The 19,942-nt window shown below is 40.9% G+C and overlaps 1 protein-coding gene across 3 annotated transcripts in view; it reads left to right on the forward strand.

Annotated features, from left to right (window-relative positions):
- The window catches only part of shroom4 (shroom family member 4), a 97,748-nt gene that overhangs the window by 67,858 nt on the left and 9,948 nt on the right, over nt 1–19,942 (forward strand). For all 3 annotated transcript variants that reach the window (XM_015385493.1, XM_015385494.1, XM_015385496.1), the window contains 2 exons: nt 2,487–2,693; nt 13,769–16,583. In XM_015385493.1, the coding sequence (XP_015240979.1) occupies nt 2,487–2,693; nt 13,769–16,583 (3,022 nt within the window). The remainder of the gene's footprint in view (nt 1–2,486; nt 2,694–13,768; nt 16,584–19,942) is intronic.

The raw sequence follows: 19,942 nt of genomic DNA on the forward strand, positions 1-19,942 counted from the left end.
TTTACATTGCCTTGCTAACACCTTAGCTTTCTTACTGCTTTACATTGCCTTGCTAACACCTTAGCTTTCTTACTGCTTTACATTGCCTTGCTTACACCTTACCTTTCTTACTGCTTTACCTTGCCTAGCTTACACCTTAGCTTTCTTACTGCTTTACATTGCCTTGCTAACACCTTAGCTTTCTTACTGCTTTACATTGCCTTGCTAACACCTTAGCTTTCTTACTGCTTTGCAATTCCTTGCTTACACGGTACTTTTCTTTCTGCTTTACCTTGCCTTGCTTACACCTTACGTTTCTTACTGCTTTACATTGCCTTGCTTATACCTTACCTTTCTTTCTGCTTACTATCTTATTATTTTACCTCACTTAGTGCAGTTAGAGTCACACTCCAATATGCGGTACATCTGTAGCCTCTTGCTAACAGCTCTATAGAGGGCTTTGACTATGTTGGTAAGAGAGAATTACTATTATCTGCTGCTGGCACTTAAAGCAGTTTTAGAAGTATTTGTCTTTCTACTTCATGTATTCACAGCCATTACGCTCTCCAGAATTAAACTAATTTGGTGCAGTTAAGATTTCTGAGACTCACTTAGCACTAAATTATGTTTGTTGGACAGACTAGATGCATGCACGCTGTCGGGCTGTTCCCACACATTCCTCTGCTAAAATGTTTCACTGATAGTCCAAAATTACTAAATTAATGTGGTAAAACAGAGAGGAAATATATACAGCATTCTGTTGTGTGTTAATGTTGCAGTTCTTCACACTTGACATTTTCCCATCATTGCTAATCAAAACCTCGGGACCTCTCAGCTTATAGGGAAAAAAGATGCTGAATTTTCTGGAGTGTTTTTGTTTGTTGGTTGATTTTCCTATTTAATAACACATCAATGTTCCAGGGTAGTAGATTGAAAAACACAACTTGTATTTTGGAATATTTGTTTATTTCAAGTTTTTTTACTTGGTTATAAATGTTTTTATTCACTTCCTGTTGTGTTTGTCTTTTTCATTATTTTCAGAAAGTTCAACTTGACGTAAAAGGAAGTGATACTGAAAGGGGTGCGTTCAATAATGATACTTTTTCTGGTTGACTTAGGATGACTCCCACACAAACAAACTGGTAGACGCGCATTTGCGGGTTTACATAAACTTTCTCAGGGGATAATTCAAGGACATTGTCAGCAGAGTTGAACAATCACTGGGCTTAGATGGAAATCCCTCCAAAGAAGCCATAACCAGGAAACTAGAGTGTTTATTTTGGAAGTGGGTCTGCTGCTCCTGCTTTATCACAAACAATAATACTCAAAAACTGTGTTTTCCTCTCCCTCGTGGTGCCAGGATCTACATTCTTCTTCCTTAATTGTACTTCAAGTGCTTCTCTGAAATACCCAGATTAGTATGTTTTCACAGTTTTAGCACTTTCTGTTTTGAGAACCGTACGTTTCACTTTGGGCTGTTGCCCAACTGTAGGTCCAACTGAATTCTAGGTCATCTAGGTTCGTTTTTTATTTTTCTGTTCTTATTTATGTCCTGGTACTGGTTCAAATAAAGATCTGTCTGGCAGGTTCTAAACATGTTCAGAACGGTCTAGGATTTGATTTCCGTTTAATCATCCATCCTGGACATTGTCTTCTCTTCCTCACGGTGTCCTTACCTGCATTTCCAAGTATTTTAGAATGGCGGATCAGTCCTAACAGAATTTAGTGAGGTTTTTATTGGTCCTTCCTCTATTTATTTAAACCATTTTCAAGGTGAGACTTAAAGATGTTGGCTTCCAGATCTGTTTCGTTTTCAGCAGCTGCATTTATAGATAGACCTCATGTTTCCAGGCCTAAATCTAGTCCAACCTTAGCTGTCAACTCAGCAGTTTTTCCAGCTCCTTCCACCAAGCAGCAGGATTCCAGCCGCTGTGTTGTTTTAAAGATATGAGCTTTATTTTAGTCTCCAACAATCATACTTATCTGGTTCTCTTCCCAGGTGCTTTTTGACCTCTCTTAGTGTTCATTGTTTCTTCATCTCAAATTCACACTTTGTCTGCGGGGGAGCTCAGTTGAATTTGGCCCGGCGAGTGAGATCGGAAGTCTGTGTAAAGGAATTAGGGAATATTTTTGGACGCGGTGGAATGCCTGGACTTAGATCTGACTGGAGAACTTACTGCTCATGTGAGATGAGTGTTTTATGGCAGCGCTGGGAAAGTCCGAGCAGACTGTAAGGAAGCTCTGTGCTGAAGGCTCTGCTGGGGGTTGGTCTGCGTTTCATCGGAGCCTCCTTGTTACAAAAAACAGCTGAGAACATAAACTATGAAAGTGGTGGGGGGGGGGAAGGTGACAGCCAACAGGAAAGATCCAGTAATAGGTCACAAAGTGACAGAGTGCTGGTTTGTTTTTATTTATTTAATCTAAAGTCTAGATAATCTTTCTGCGCTCCAGCTTTGGTTCCTGGAGGGATTAAACCCTGACCCTGTGTCTTCCTCTCGTTCACACAGGCGCAGCGTCCCTCTCATCAGGCCTCACTCCTGGCACCTGGCCAAGCTGTCGGAGACGCTCCCCCTACCACCTCCTCCGTCTCCTCCACCTCTGACCCCACTCCTCCCCCCTGCAGACTCCCCTCCGCTCCCCCCTCCTCCCCCTCCGTCTGCCATGCAGCTCCACTCCGGCTCCTACGCTCTACCCTGGCACACAACCGACAACAGGTGAGACGCCACAAACCGATAAACTGATGCTGCTGCCGTTACCTCTCATTTACTAATAGCTGATTAAATTACTTATAATAGGAGCAACATCAGACCAAAAACGTCCAGAAATCAGTCGCTCTGCTAAAACCAGTCCCCAATGTCACTAGTGTCTATTTCATTTTAAAATGTTCATAAAACATTTTAAAATTTTAAGATTCTTGCTTTTATCGACCTTACAACAAACCTTTATTTTATTTTATTTTTTTTTGAGTTCTTACAGAACTAGTGGCTGTTTTTTTTTGTTTTTTTTACAGGTAGGCTGACAGGAAATGGGGTATGAGAGAGGGGGAGACGTGAGGGAAAGGACCACAGGCCGGTTTCGAACCCGACCTCTGATAGCCTGAAAGGCATACCAAGGACCCATCACAGCTGCTTTTTGTCTGCGCAATTCCGCTTGAGGTCATTTGTTGGCATCTATATATCGGGATTATATTAGATAGTTTTCTTACTTTGAGTGCAAAATGATCCCTAGGAAGTCTTGAGCATAAAGTGTCTTAATGCTCAATTCCGATTTTTTTGGGGGTGAAATCACATTGTTTTCTGTGGTCGTTCACATTTCCAAATATATGCGACTTGTATGTGATCTCCAGTGTGAACTGCATTCATACAACCCAAGTGTCCTGCATGTGCAGTAGGGGACACAGTTATGTTACAAGTAGTGAGCGTGCTCTGTGTTTACAGAAGTAAACATGAATGCTAGTGCTGGAGCGGATTTTGCGATCTTTAATTGCTTTTCCAACTGGAGCCAACTCACTAACATCGCAATGTTTTCAATAAGGTCGAAAAGAAAGACTGCTCTCCACATTAATGTCTGCCATGGTTGTTGTTTTCCTTCCTCTCTAGGTACAGGATAGATAACTACCACTTGGCCGTTCAGACACTGGCCAATTTGGAAAAAATTGGATTTGGATCATTTCAGGCTGTGGTGTAAACGTAGCCTTAAGGCTGATTTATGCTGAGAGTCTCGCCGTTAACGCAGATATGCCCCGCCCCCTCCTCAGACACTCTGGTGAACCTCTCAAAAATTGTAGGTGACCGCAGACAGGAGGCCTCTGATTGGTCAAATCTACATCCGCTCTACATTATGCATATTTCCTGTTTGGTACCTTTCCGGGTTTTTTTTTTTTTTTTGCCGCTCTTTGTGTAAAACGACTAGTGAAGTCGCACCAGCTAGAAGAGCGAGGTGCACGAAAACGCTGGGACCCTTTTTCCACCTGGATCCCCGCTCTTTTTTGCCCTCTTGTCCCGCCGTTGTCGGAAAAACTTGCCCCCACTTCCTCACCGCCTCGGCCGTATTTAGACCCACAGCTAGTTGGTGACTGTCTCTCTAGTGTTGTGGCGTGCAATAACATAGCGCTTGACCACGCTTCAATATGGGGCATAAATCAAAAATGTCTGCGACACACTGCTGCGGGGAGTATAACCAGCCATTCAGAGTCATTGAATCGACACAGCTTTAGCAGAACAGCATCTCTGCGTTAAATTTGGCTTCCTCTGCTAACCCTGTTTTCATTGTGCCGTTATCAAGCAAATGGAGGAAGAAAAAAGCTAAATCGACTCCAAAAATCATCCCCCAAACATAATCTGCAGCAAATATCAGGGATCAGTGACATTGATGGCGAAATAATCATCATCCACCTTACAAAAACCTTCATTGGTCGATCTCTAATATTGAAAATGGATAATAACTTCCTTCTGTTTGTAGCATCTTCCGAATCAAACATTGTTTATGTTACCACTTTGCTTTGGTGTGTTCACTGACAAGAAAAAGGGTTGGATTTTTGGAGTTTCCAAATGGCCAACCAGTAAAGGTGAAAAGGGGGAGGATTCTTTCAGCAAACTGCTGAAATGTTAAACAGTCTACCTTCCAATGCTGTTTAAAAGTATTTTGAAAAGTCAATTTCAAAACTAGCTGATGTTTTTTTGTGTGATGATTTGAGATTAGATCCCTTTGTGCACTTACTGTGTCTTAAATACTTGGTTTTGCTGTAAAAGTGATAAATTACGGCCTTTTATTTTACTTTTAGCCGCACTGCTTCTGATGATAAATGTTTTAAAAGCAATAATCTGATTATTTTTGTGTTTCCATTTATTCAAAGTGGAATTTAAAAGTTTAAGTCACTCTCCGAAAGATTGTGACTCTTTCAGATAGCTGGGTTTGCTTTTTGTTTATTTGCTGCGAAGCATTGTCGGGGCTTTCCTTTGCTCACCGTGACTGGCTGAATCCAGAAAAGCCAACAATCATCAGGAAACAGGTGACATCACCACATTTTAGAGGCATACAGCCCACACAGGAAACATCGATCTATTTTGAGGATCCTATTTAAACATCCTAAAATGATAACCCATCAGATCGTCCCGCAGAAAGTCAAAATAGAAGCAAAGGTTAATGACAAAACTCTCTATATGTCAATCGAAACCCTACACGTGAATTTCCATTATGGCTTTCTTCCCCTGTAGTATAGTGAGCTGTAGGTACTTTAATGACCAGTAGCACAACAGGAAAACATCATTGAGAGGCCAAGTCATGAGACATTAACAAACGCAGCTGCTTTTTAAATGCTGGACAATTTAGTCTGAAAATTAGCTAACTGCTCAGTCTGAAGCTTGTTTTATCCAAAAGTCAAAACCATATAGCTTAGTTTACATTGACACAAGATAAAGAGAAGCTTTAAAGAGAGGTTAAAACAGTAACCAATGAGCTAATTGGCTGAAAATACCTAACAGCTCAGCGTCGTGTCAAATAATGGATATATTTTAATCCCTGCACCACAGTAGGAACAGAGGACTACATTGTTGAACTAAAAGCAGCCACGCAGCGTAGACGCTTGAGCCTTTGTGTGCCTGTATGATCTCACCAAGGTAAACTGTGATCTGTTAGATAGAAAGAGGAAGTTTGTCTGGTCTGTATATTGACTCATTACAGAAATAGATGCGTGTCCTTGTTGCTCTGCTGCGTGCTACGTTAGAGGTTTGTACTTGTTCCCCTTATGATAAGAATCAGTGATATAATGCACTGCTATTAGATTTGATAGTCCCACGAGGGTTAGATAGCAGAACATCTGTCTGTGTGCGTTGGCCTCTCATTCCAACGGTTTCTCCTGCCTGATCTGGATAAACACCCACATGTTGGTACTTTTACCCATATTTGGACTTTGTATTGACTTAGTGTGGATCTCTCCTTCATCATATCACCATGATCGTCACCAACACTTTCCTAAACTAACTTTAACTTAGAAATCGGACTAAACTTCTAGACCTAAGCCCTAAGATTTAACTGACCCCCAAATCGACTTTTTGGTGCGGGGGGGTTGCAGATAAACTGTATAAACTGGGTCTATGAGCGGCTAATTTAATCTTATTCTGCTTTTTTTAAAATGTATTTAAACATGAGCTTTGCTTTAGTTCAACAATATTTTTCTAAAAACTGTCCTGTCTTGTTTTGGCTAGTTTACACCAACTGCTTTTCCAGTAATTGTAGCAATTGATTTACATTTTGTCCCTATGTAGAGGCATGGTCATGACCACTGCGATGCAACAGCCACAAATACACCAACACTTCTAGTGGATGTGCGGAGACGGTCACTAGAGTTTAAAAAACGTAGGGTCTTTTTACGTGGTGAACACTATTGGATGTGCCACTGACGTAGGGTGAGGGAGCGCAGCATTACTACGTTTGTTTTTTAATGAAAATGGAAGGTCGTTGGAAGTGATCTAAAAGCTTTGTGAGTGGCTTTAAAAAAAGAAGTTTTAATTAGCCATTAAAAGGACTAATAAATCATTCATCATTCGAACTCCTCTGATCCCAGCCGCCCAGCATCTTGCTCCGCTCTTCGACTCTGCTCCCTAGTTCCATAGCGAGGCATGGCTGGCTGCCATCTTTGGTGCTCTCTGTGTCTGGGCTCTTTCTCTAATCTCTTACCTCTCTCATCCCAGTACTCCTCCCCTAAAACGGTATTGTTTTGGGTCCTGGTCAGACAGAAGCACCACAGGAAGCCCTGAACTGGGATCTTTCTGGTGTACCCTAAATGCCACGCCGCACTTTAGCTTTCTGTAATGAATAAAACGCCGTGATTTCCTCGGTAAAATCCAGGTCCACCATGCAGATTTTAAAGTAGCAAGCAGCAGATAGAGGCTTCTTCCATTTGATGACCTGTTGCATGGACAGAAGCTGAGCTTTTTGCCTGTCATGCCAATCGCTGGTTAGATTTGTGAAGCAAGCAACACCATCGGAATATGGCAGCTTTGTGACTCCAACAGTATAAGGGGTTGAACGGCACAATTCCAGTTAAATATCCCTATTGGTTGAAACGGTACATGCTTGAGCAGGCCTAGGCTTTCATCTCGATAGCCGCCAGGTTCCATAGCAGGTCACCAAGAACTAGCTCTGGCTAACCCCTCGAAGCAACATAACATACCTACCAGCGTAATTCTGCTCACCCTTCAGTTAGGTTTAATTTGGCAGTCATTTTTTATCGTCCTTATCCACATCGTCATTCTTGATATTAGCCCTGCCCCTCGTGGTCCCTTGCACCTGTCTACCTTTGCATAGGATGAGTTGCACGTTAAAAAAGGGGTCAGTTGCTTTAGAATCAGGCTTTTGTCCCCATAATATCCATCAGACCGAATAAGGCAGGTGAATACATCAGAGAAGTCCCGGATAGGCGCGTAATCAAATACAACATACACATCGGGTGAGGAGGGCAGCTCCTGGCATAACTCTGGACAATGGCATGTGACTCCCTGAACATGTGGACAAAGAGAGGAAGACGTCCAGTAAACAGCTTGTGTGAAGATAGAGGACAATGTGTACAGTACGAGGGGGTTTGTATTATGCAAGTACTGACACAATACGAGGGCCGAGGGAAGGAGGTTTATCTGTGATCGGCTCATAAAAACCATGGCGGTTTGCTTAACTGACACACTGAGGTTTCATCCAATGTCCTTACACGATCCCAGGGTGCATCTGCGCTGGCGCGTCCGCCCTCGCATGTTCCAGATTGCTCTGCGATTGGGCAGCGGTGACTGTCGTTTCCTGTCCAGCTCCGACCTTATTTCCCAGTTTCCTCTCTCTGTCAGCCAGGTCAAATCTATACAGAAGCCTGCCCTCCACTCATTCATTACTCACTTCCTTTCAAACTGAAAAAAATTATTTTCTCATGGAGATAATGACTCTCTTTCCCACAGTCAGTATTGTCCTCCATATATATATATATATATATATTTTTTTTTTTAACTAAGGAAAAATATGTTTTTTGACTGTTTTGTCTTACAACATCTCTCCTACTGTAGTTTAACAGGGTTATATTGAGAGTAAAAAGTTAACTCTGTAGGGAAAACCTAATATTCTTCCTTCTGCCAGCTGATGGACAGTGTGCAGCAGCTATAATCTGAGAAGCCTCCCAAATAGTCTTTGCATTTCAAGAAAAAGACAAATAATAAACTGAGGGAACTGTCTATACTCCAGCTTCAGTTGGTTTTATTAAAACGTCAAAAACTTTAAAGATGCTGAACATGAGGCGTCTAGGCGAGGGTCCTGCAGTCTGCTGCTCCAGAGCCAAATGGGGCTCCCCAGCCCTTCCACAGGGGTTAAAGTAATTACCTATGAACAGAATTAGTAGCTAGCAGTCTTAATGTCACCCTTTTGTGACGTTAAGACTGTATTGAGCTCATATTTCACTTCACGTCTCTGCTCAGATGAATATGATTTAAAAATAAACCAATGGAACAATCATTCTGTGTATAAACGTACTTCCTTAATTTAAATGCTTTCATAGTGGTTAGCTGCAATGGATGCGGGTCATCTTTTTGTGAAAGGTTTTAACTGGCCTTATTTCACTAAACTATATATATACATTTTTTTTTTCTCTTTGTAAAAGTTTAAAGGTTTTCTTTGCTCCACAACTAAAATAGTCTAATGTAGTGCTTTAAGTTTGGCTCAATACTTTCTGTTCAAAAGGATGCATTCAAAGTATGAATAAAAAGTGCTGCAGTCCTCTTAGTTTTTATCACATCAGTTTTTTTCATTTTGATCTAAAGTTGACATTAGGTTTATTTACGATTCAAAAATATCCTGCTGTCTTCAAAAACAAAAAAGTTGACTTTGTTTTAAGGCTGTTGAATGCTGCTGACTGCTGGTCCAGCCCAGCATTTTCTCTGCAACATCCTTTTTTTTTTCTTTTTCGAAATAATCATATATAACAAAGCTGATATGAGCAGTTTAATGTTTGAAACAACAGTTTTAAACATTTATTTTATCATCCAAAAACTGCAATTTGATAAAAAAAATACCTATAAGTAAACTAACGCTGCCAATTCATAATGATTTAAAATCGAGGCTTTAATCCTCTGTAGTCCACCCCTTGTAAAGAACCTAAAAATATCTTCAATAATCCTCAACATTTAATATCTTCAGTGTTTTTAAACCACATTTAAATCGGGTATATTGAAAAGAGGCATCAACTTTTGTTCCGTTAAAAGATGTATTGCAGCTTAAAGGGGAACGCCGTTTTTTTTACATTGGGCCCTTGATTTTACGTTATTACATCATGTTCTACTCACCCATATTAGTTTTGTGTCAATTGGAGCTGTTCTAAAGATATTCCGTTAGGTTATATCCAAGTAACGTCTTTCTATGGGCAACGAGTTGAAGGCACAATCACTGTCCCCCAGACAGGAGGAATGAACGGTAGCCGGCGCACGCGGATGACTTCATACATACTCCGCTTTGTTTAAAAAAAATCTAAATATGAAAAATATAACCGCGGATGTCTGGGGGACAGTGATTCGCCTGCATGTTATGAATGCTGGCGTACCATAAATGATAAATTATGAACAGTTTAGTTTGTGCCTTCAAGTCGTTTGCACATAGGAAGACCCTACTTGGATATAACCTAACCGAATATCTTTAGAACGGCTCCAAATGGAACAAAACTCATATGGGTGAGTAGAACATGATGTAATAACGTAAAATCAAGGGCCCAATGTAAAAAAAAAAAAACGGCCTTCCCCTTTAAGACGATCACATTAGAAAAAAACAAACACTGTTTTCAGTTGAAAAGTTAAATGTGTAGATCAGAGGTTACAGATTAGTGGACCGTTGTCCGGATCCGGACCCACCTGCTGGCTAATCCGGATCTAGACCTAATTTAAAACGTTTATAAATTACCTCATGTTGTCCCGACACAGTAGGCAAACCTGTAGTAAGCCGGGCGATGGGAAAGAAGGAGAAGATGATGAGAAAAAGAGAGCAGAGAAAGTGTGGACTGCTGGAAGAACTGTGGTGAACTAGTGAAAGAAAAGTGAAATGGCGTGCTCACAGGTGACCCTGCACATTTAGAGTATGTTTGGCTCAACGTGCTGCTGTGTAGCAGGATTCTCCACCATGAACAGAATCAAAAATAAACATGGATCCAGGCTCAAAATGAGGACCTTGATATGTGCTTTAGAATTCATTCATACCCAGGTTTAAAGCCTTGCAGGTCAGCCTAAAGCCCACTGCTCTCAATAAGACGGAAAAAAAGAAAGAAAAAAATTATTAAAAAAAATGGTCAGTTCAGGTGTTTTATAAAATATGTGAATTAGGTTTCCAAATTTGGAGACTTTTCGCTTCCCATCCAGGAAGCTTTTTCAATTCAGAATGTCAGGAATAGTGTTGAGTTCGATGTTATATACAGTAGCCCAACAAAACATTGTTTTTGTTTTGAAAACAAGCAAATTGGAACAGACGAAGGGGTCCACCCATTTGGAATTGGGGTCGTTTGGCTTCTTTTGTTAGACTGCAATAAACTGCACGCTATTCCTGACATTTTGAATTGAAAAAGCTTCCTGGATGGGAAGCGAAACGTCTTCAAACTTGGAAACCAAGTCCAGTGGATTATTTTCAATTTTCTTTTTTTGGAATGACTATGAGCTGGATGACTGAGAACCTTCACCAGCATGTGAATCAGGAAATTGTCTATATACCAAACTTAATGATTGTTGTTCTCTACTTTAAAAAAACACTCTAGATTTAAAAATGGAAAAAAAAAATTCTAGTTTTTTATTTAAAATTCTCTGTATAACATGGATGCATTAACACCTCATTTTATTTGGTGTTAAATTCTGTTTAAAGTAACAGATTATAATTAAAAATGTCTCTGGACCTTTACTGGTTGTTGATTTTCTTTATTCGGACCCTGCTGATTTTTTATTTAATTATAGCTACCCCTCCCCCACCTGGTGCTGTGATTTGCGAGACAGCTTTGAATGATGGTTGATAACTGGAATTTCCCCATTTTACTTAAAGAGAAGTCAGCTGTTTGTATTTTTACCCATGCATGTCAAAGACCCCCCCTACCCCCCAAACACACACACACACACACACACACACACACCACCACCACCACCACCTCTTTAAGATAACATTTAAAAACAAGAAGCAGCAATCAACTAGAACTAATATGTCTGTTTCTGGAACAATACAGTGAAAGTCTCCTACAGGCCTACTGCCAGGGCACAAAGCCTTTATAGCACAACATATAGCTACTTGCACACAAAATTCAATATGTAAATAGTAACCTAGGTAGAGGATTTGTCAAACATTAACTGTTAACCACATATACTATAAAACTACCATCTAGGTGTGCTTTATTGGTTGGACCACAGCACTGGGTTTGAGACCAGAGCCCATTAGATATTTCTGTCTCTTTTTCTCCCTACTCTGTCTCCCCATAAACTTCACACATCATTTGAATAAGACACCAAAGGCTATGGAGGACCAATCCTGCCATTATTAATAATAATAAACAGAAGTAAATAAATGCTTCAAAAATAAATATGCATACAGTTGATTGCCCCCCAAAAATACAATAAACAAATAAATGTAGGTAGAAATTAAATTATACAGTGAGACATAAATGTATCTATCTCTTTTAATAAGCTTCTTAGTTTTTTCACCTTATAATCTTCAACTTTATTTATTTTGTATTACTTATTTCTTTAATTATTTAGTTATGTGCATGATATAATATTTTTGTCTGGTTTATTCTTACTTTTCCTCTGCCTGTCGTTTTTACATTTCTGTATGTATTTCTGCCTCTTTATGCAAATGATGAGGGGTGTGTCTTAAGGGGTCACCTTCTGCCCATTGGTTGGTCGGCAGCCAGCGGCCCTAGTCACAACAAACATGGCTGCCTACCATGAAGTTGTCTGAGTTAGCTGAGACATTTAGCAACTGTTTTTGAAAACAATGCTAACGTTATAGTATAGTAAAGTATTGACTTTATTATTTTTCGTTTGGACGCTCTGACAGACCGTGTGTTTCAGTTAGCGCCACCACATGGACACAGAGGTCAACAGTGTAGTTTTTCAGAATCAGGAGGAGGCGGCCCATCTTATTTATTTCTTTATTTTTAATTATAGCAGGATTGGTCCTCCATAAAAGACAGACAAAGGGTGTCTGTTAAATAAAACTTTGTTAAATAAAAAACAGCACAACAAAATGTGTTCAGGCTCTATGGATTTCTTTACAGACGTCATACCTACCGTTTGCCTTTACTAACTCTAGGACCACTGTGTCAAATTGATTGTCCTATTCCAAACTGCCAAGCACTCCTTCTGCTTAATAGCGAAATTAATTTAATTAATCAAAACCTTTTTTTAACATGTCCCACAAACGAGAAGCAGCAATCGCACACTAAGCCCAGAAAGACATTTATGTGGGTGCAGGTTTATAGAAATCTAAAGTCAAATCCATGAGGAAACAAACTCAGCAGAAGGCAACAAAGAGCTGCATTTATTATTGAATATAAATTACATTTATCACATTGCTTTCTTGCAATGTAAGAGATCTCTAAACTGTCCCACATCATCATTTTGTTTTAAATTAATTGGAAAACATTCAGGTAGTGGGTAGAATTTGAACATCGCCGGCTGCTTTTTCTCTTCCTTATTCAATGCACGCTGCATTAAATGGGATCATTATTCAGTACAAGGTCAGTTAGGAATGGTGATTTTCGAATTTCACCAGATCACCAAGAGACCATGCTTTATGACAGATATTCTGCAAGGTGATGGCTGAAACTTGGTTTGGTTCCAGCTTATCGACTGAGTTCAGGATTCACAGGGAACTTCTGGAGCATTTTCTTGTTCCTTGCTTGGTCACGCTTACGCCTGGCCAAATGGATCACGGCCATCTCAGACCCATTCCATTTGATCTGCCTTGGCAAGCTTTAGGGAAAATCTTTCTCTGAATCACACTTGTAAGTATGAGAGGTACTTGTATAGGCTGTGAGGCCTAGTGGTGTAGTTAGTGCTTTTATAGAGTTTTTGTTGCAAAACCACTAAGGGGTTCTTTTGTAAAATGTTTGCAATGATTCGGTGTATCTACAAAAGAGTAACAGAAACATGTTCCTCATCAGACGTTTTGAGTTGCTTTTATCCTTTGATGTAAAGGAGATGCGATGGGAACAATCTAATGGCAGGAATAAAAGGAATGAAAGAGAAAGGTGGAAAGAGGATGGGAGGAATCAAGGGATCGCTTCAAGATTGTGATTCGCGGTAGTGGGAGTTGATGAGGAGGAAATCCCTCTTGGCCTAAAGAGGCTTCCTCCCTGGGGCTTTAAAAACACATGGGGCTGCTGTGGATCTTCACCCCAGTTCTAATAGGAAACAGATTCCCCAACTGTGATGTTAACGCAATATCCAAGAAAAATATGATGGGTATGTTTGAAATGCAAGGATATCTTCATAGGAGTTAATGTTCTTTCCAGGAAAACTATCAATACCACAATGTTTCCAGTTACAATGACAAACTTAAATGGATTTTATTTCAAACATTATGAAAAACCTAGTGAATAGTTGACATAGATATATATCTGTACATTTCTTTTACAAATTAAATTTCTAAAGTGTTGTTTCTGGTTTGCCCTAAATATAATCCAGTGCTGATCAAAAGTCTGAATGTATAGAGGAAAGAAAAATAGCACAACAGTCTGGAAACACCTCTGTCTTCTTATGTTGACTATAAAACATTTTTGTTCTTGTCTCTGCAGTGACTTATCTATACAGTGGGCTCAGTTGCCGAGACCATACTCCTCCACTGACCGAAGCAGTTCCCTTGGTTCTATGGAAAGCTTGGACACACCAACGCCCACTGCACAGCAATTCTCGGACTCCCACAATTCACCTGTTGACCCCACCCTCTTCAACAACAAGCGAGACTCCGCCTACAGCTCCTTCTCTGCCAGTTCAAACACTTCTGACTACGCTACGGTGCCTCTTAGGCCTGGTGAAGCCTCCTCCATGGATAACCTCTTCCAGAGCCTTGGCCCAGCATATCAAGGATACTCTGGTGATGCCTCCACTCTTGGGAGGTCATCTGGTGAGGCACAAGATGAGGCGCATCTAATTGTGCTCAAGTCCAGATCGTTGACCAGGCCAAAACCAAAGTCCACCGAGATAAAAGAGAGGCCATCATCCTGCTGTTATGGACAGGGCCAGACAAAGGGGGATTTGGAGATTGTAAGGAATGGAGATTCTCAAATGGAGAGAAAGAACAACCCCCCTCTGCCTCCAACTCGTAAGGACAGCTTTAGGGCAACCCGGAGTCGCCCTAAAGCTGCCAACAGCTGCTACACCTCGGCTCCAGTTGAAGATTGCAGCGTTTCTTATTGTAAAGACAACCTGCCTTGTCTGAACGTTGATTCTGCAATTGAAAATGGTTTCCCTGTATCAGAGAAGGGTGATCAAAGTGAAAACTTCAATACGGATTCAGAAGACTCAAAATTTATCCAAAGACAGACTGAAAAACCTATACATCAGAGATGCGATAGTAGCTCTGAAACTGACTCTAAATCAGAGACTCAATCAGAACACCTCTTCGACTTGGTTCCATCCCCAAAAGTTACCATCAGTCCTTCTGTTTCACCTTACTTATCCTCTGAATCTGCTAAAGAGATTCAGGGGGAGTCCTATGTAAACCACTGTCAAACGAAGCACTCATCCGCAGGCCTTCACCGGCACAGTGCCCCCGAGAAGCTGCTCGCCACTCAACTTCAGCTACTGCAGTTAAACAACCATGATTCCTCTCTGGAGCCCTTTAACCCATCAAACACTCCTGGTCCCTCAGTATCCTCCAGCAACCAGTGGTCTACCGATTTGTCCCTCCAGAACACAACTGAGGACCCAGCACTTCCCACATCACATAAGCGGGAAAGTAGCCGATGCTCGACTCCAGGATCTATTTTCGTAGAGGGAGAATGTGAGGACGAGGGCTCAAGTCGAAGGCTGGAAGGATTGGATGTAAATGGGAAGTCTCCCTCACCAATTCATCACCATACCCCTTGGGGTCGTTCTGTAAGTGTACCAGGTGAACCAACTGGAGAAAGGATAACCTCTGATCAGCTAGCAGAGGGTGCCTTTCAGCCGCTCAGTGCAGCTGCCAGCATGGATACATTACTGGACGAGCAAATACTTGTGAAAAAGGGGGGGACTGGGGTTAAAAATGAAGAAGTGGCAGAAACAGAAGTAAGCACGAAGAAGTCGAGCTCCTCCAAAAACCTTCGGCGGAACCGTCGGCGCAGTGAGCGCTTTGCCACCAACCTACGCAATGAAATCCAAAGGAAAAAGGCCCAGCTACAGCGTGGCCATGGACCAGGAGGGCTGCTGTGCAGCAGAGAGACTGTCCAAGAAGAGGAGGGGTCAGACCTTTGTGAAGATGGAGCAGACTCAAACAGGCCTGTTCAGAACAATTGCACCAAAGTTGCCTTTGCCACATCGGCGGTCCCTGATGATTCTCAGGCTTCATCACAGATGAAGACGTCAAACACCTCAGGAGAGTCAGACTTCGGTGTCCTCAAGACCACATTATTAACTCAGGGCAATAATCGATCAAGGTCTGTTCAGATTCTAGATCCGGGCGTTCCCAGCTTTGGTGTTGGCATTAGAGTTGTTGAGGAACCTGCTCCTGCTGGTAAGGCTCGCCGCTGGCGATGGACCCCAGAGCACAAGCTCCAGCCAGAACCTGATCAAGAGCAACAGTGTGGAGTCTTGGGCAATAGGGTGTTAGGAGTAACTGGGTCACGGCATGGAGTTTGTGCCTTCAGCTCCTCCTCAAGCTCCTCCTATAGCCGCTCCTCTTCTAGCTCTCGATCCGAAGAGTCGGATATACTTCCGTTTGCAGATAGAATGAAGTTTTTTGAAGAGACTTCCAAAGGTATGCCTGTGTCAAACGCCTCAAAGAGGATCAGTCACAGGCAGAACCATCAGGATAGGCAATTAGATCAACAGAGAGGGGAGATCAGCAACAATTCAACCCAAAGGAGATACTCCTACCAGGGAGGAGTACAGCAGGAAGGTGTCCATTTTCCAAACACAGTTGAATCCAGAAGGCAGTCTGTGAGTGCCTTCAGGGAGAGACCGAAAGAGATAGCGAGGGAACAACTGAGGGAGAGGGAGGAGAGGTTGAGGGAGATAGAGAGGCAGCAGGAGCTAGAAAGGCAAGAAAGAGAATTAGAAATGGAGCGGGCAAAGCTGAGAGAGATTCAGCGAGAGGAAAGGATGAGGCAGTGGGAGAGAGAACGAGAGAGGGAACTGGAAAGGACAAAAGAGGCTGAGAAGGAAAGGATGGAAAATCAACAGTTCCCCTCACATCCGGACTGTTACAGTAGCCCTAGCATCAGAGAACAAGGAAACTTCCAGTATAAGGACCAGTTCTACAACTGGTCCGGACAACAGACATTTTCTCATTGTCAAAACCAAAACCAAGTCCCGCATTCAGCTTTTCATCTCGTCAGAAATCATATGCAGCCAGAGAACCAAGAGGCTTTCCATCAGGGATACAACACAAGGAGCTACACCCCCACAGAGGTAGGAGGAGTTTCATCATTGTAGACATAACCAGATTTACATTACACAATCATTAAAGGTGCAAATATTTGAAATCTGACATAACTGCTGGTATGAAAGTTTATTGATATCAAACAGGGATTTAAAACAGCCTTTCTGTTATCTGCTAGGGTCAGTCTTCTTTTTGTCTCTTTCTAACCAAATGTTTCCAACATTAAGTCCTGTTTAGACCGCTTTCTTACCTGTATGATCAGTTGATCTGCCTCATTAGAAGGTAGTCTTCTTGTGAACAGCTTCTGACATAGTTTTGCTTCTTCTTTGTTTTAAAAACCTCTTAATCTGTAGATCCTGTTAACATTCTTATCACAGTAATAACCTACAAACTGAAGAGTGTTGTGTTTAGTGTGACGTAGCACAGTTTAGATGACGTGCTGTCAGTATTTTTCTATTAATCTTTCACTTTAAAAACATGTTCCAATTAAAAACCCATTAATGGATAGTTTGGGACTGTCCATTAATAACAAAAAAAAGTCAGAATTCTGACTTTTTTCTCATATTATACTGAAATAAAATGTAAAAATCAGTTCACTTTTTTTATTTTTTCAGTGGCCCCTTATCCTTTTAGGTAATATTGAATATTTCTAGAACTAAACGTAACTAAAGCTGCGCAGTGAGGAGAAAAAAAGTCTGACCCCCGAAAGACTAAAAACTAACTCTAATTTGTCAACCAGTATCTAAAAGGATCTAGCGGCCGCTTTTGGATTCTGAGTTAAATTGTTGCTCTGTCCAAGTCCTCCGTGGTTGAATGGTTGGTCTGAAGCTGAACCTCACATCCTGCATGTGGTCAAGGTCTGAAGATCTCATAGAAAGTTGGACGGATCTTTGAAATATTTCATGGGATTGAGGGTAGATTGAGCAACGACATTGCTCTATGGTTCTGGTGATAATAGCAGTGTTGGGTTACAGCCTCACCGCAAATTGATTCGAATCCCTGGAGAGCAGGGTCGAACCTTTACAATTCCCCTGAAATACATCCTCTAAGTATCATTATCGGTTGACACAGACTAATCCAAACTGACATTTGTTTTGGGACTCAACACATCTTAAGATCAGCAAATATTTCAGCCAAGCGGACCAGGTTTTGTTGTTCAGAGGGACTTTGCTATGCTTAAGCCTTGGGGGGGGATGTTGAACCCTGCACTCCTGCATGCCAGGGTGCTTTTTAAATCAAAGCTCGGGGCTCTGATGCCACAGTGATAACCTCGAGTGGTGAATTCTACCACTTACTACGTGTGGTATTCTTAATGGGTACAGATGTGCCGGACTTGTCCCTTTGCAGACACAAACTCATGTTTATGAACATCATTCTATCAGGAATGTATTATCTATTAAAGTGAAAACTTTATCTTCATTTCTCCCCAGACCAAACCACAACGTTAAAGTGGTCAGACACTGAATCTGCTGCATATTGAAATTGTTTGTGGGTTGTTGTTTTTTTAATAAAAGTGGCCGCAGTTAATCTTATTTGTTTATGTCAATATTCAGTTTTTTTCCATTTCAAAAACATACAATAAAAATACAGTAAAGTACATGAATGACAATTTGGTTGAATGCCAATAGAGGCTGAATGAGTGTAAAGAGCATCACAGTATGTTTATAGTATTCCTTACTTTAGAGCAGAGCTCACTTATTAGCAGACCGCGGTTTGGATCCAAACCCACCTGCTGGCTAATCTGGACCCAACCTGATTTAAAACATTCATGAATTACTGCATGTTGTCCGACGACAGAACCAAACTACACTTTAGCCGCCTCTCCTGTTAATATGGTAAACCTTCCCGTGTGTCCGGGACTAGGCTACATGTGATTCAAATTAGCCATTGAGCTGCTGTCAGTCCGGTTTGCTGCTGCTGCTACTTTTAGACACAGAAGGCAAACCTGTGGTAAGCCGGGCGATGGGAAAGAAGGAGAAGAGGATGAGAAAAAGAGAAAGAAAGTGTGGACTGCTGGAAGAACTGTGGTGAACTAGAGAAAGAAATGTGAAATGGCGTGCTCAAAGATGACCCTGCACATTTAGAGGATGTTTGGCTCAACCTGCTGCTGTGAAGCAGGATTCTCCATCATGAACAGAATCAAAAATAGATATGGATCCAGGCTCACGAATCAGCAGCTTAATATGTGCTTGAGAATGGCTTTGTCTCCATTCGAACTCAGGTTTAAAGCCTTGCAGGGCAGCTTAAATCCATAAAAAAGAAAGAAAAAATGGTCAGTTCAGGTGTTTTATAAAATATGTGAATCAGGAAATTGTCTATATACCAAACTGAACGATTGTTGTTCTCTACTTCAAAAACAATTTAGATTTTAAAATGAAAAAACGTTCAATTTTTTATAGTTTTTTATTAAAAAATTGAAGGTATAACATGGATGAATAAACTCCTAATTTTATTACAGTGTTCTGTTTAAAGTAACAGATTATAATTAAAATTGTCTCTGGACCTTTACTGGATGTTTATTTTCTTTGTTTGGACCCTGCTGATTTTTAATTGGTTACCTCTGCTATAGAGGGACTAAATATAAATAATAAATGCAAGATAAAATTAATTATACAGTAGATTTGAAATTATAATAGCGAGAAAAACGGCATGACACTTTTAATTTAGTTTTTCAAAATTTAAAGCTATATATTTGAATGTCTTTACTGCTAAACCAAAGGTAAATTCTTTGTTTTTCTGTAGAAATTCAGCCAAAAAGAGCTGATTTTGTTTGTATGATCTCTTCTTCAGGTAGGATTTTAAATTTAAGTTTTTACACAGAACCCACCAAACATTTCCAGATGCCTTGTTTAAGTTACTCTAAAACCCACAACTAAAATATATCCTTTTATCTAAAATACTGAAATTTCCCTTATTGTTCCGTTTAAATGGAGAAGGTTCGCCGAGCCGTTTTTAAAAGGGGGCGTATTTATTTTGCAGTGGTTACTTTGCTCTATTTCTAGGACATTATGCGCTGCTGAAAGCAGGTGGCTGAATATATAAAAGTCTTCTCCTATCATGCCAAGAAAAATACCATCTGGGTGTTCTGAGAAAAGCAGGATCTGTTCCATTACTGTGTTTTTGTGCAGCCTCCCCACCCTGATGGGTCTAAAGGAGACATTCACCTCTAAAACATGAGAGGGCAGTAAGTTTGTTAAGCCCTCTTTCTCCTCTGGTTTGCAACAGCATGCTTGTAGCAGTATGTCCAGTTGCATCTCATAGGTTGATCTGAATTAGTGTTGCTAATAACCATCTCTTTGAATCCTTTAAAACTATGATTGTAACAAAAATTATAGGAATATCAACAGTTTAGTTTGTAGTAAAGGACAAATTCTAGAAACAGATCTGT

This window comes from Cyprinodon variegatus, unplaced genomic scaffold (genome assembly GCF_000732505.1).
Source record: "Cyprinodon variegatus isolate N-32 unplaced genomic scaffold, C_variegatus-1.0 Scaffold341, whole genome shotgun sequence".
Taxonomy (NCBI): Eukaryota; Metazoa; Chordata; class Actinopteri; order Cyprinodontiformes; family Cyprinodontidae; genus Cyprinodon; species Cyprinodon variegatus.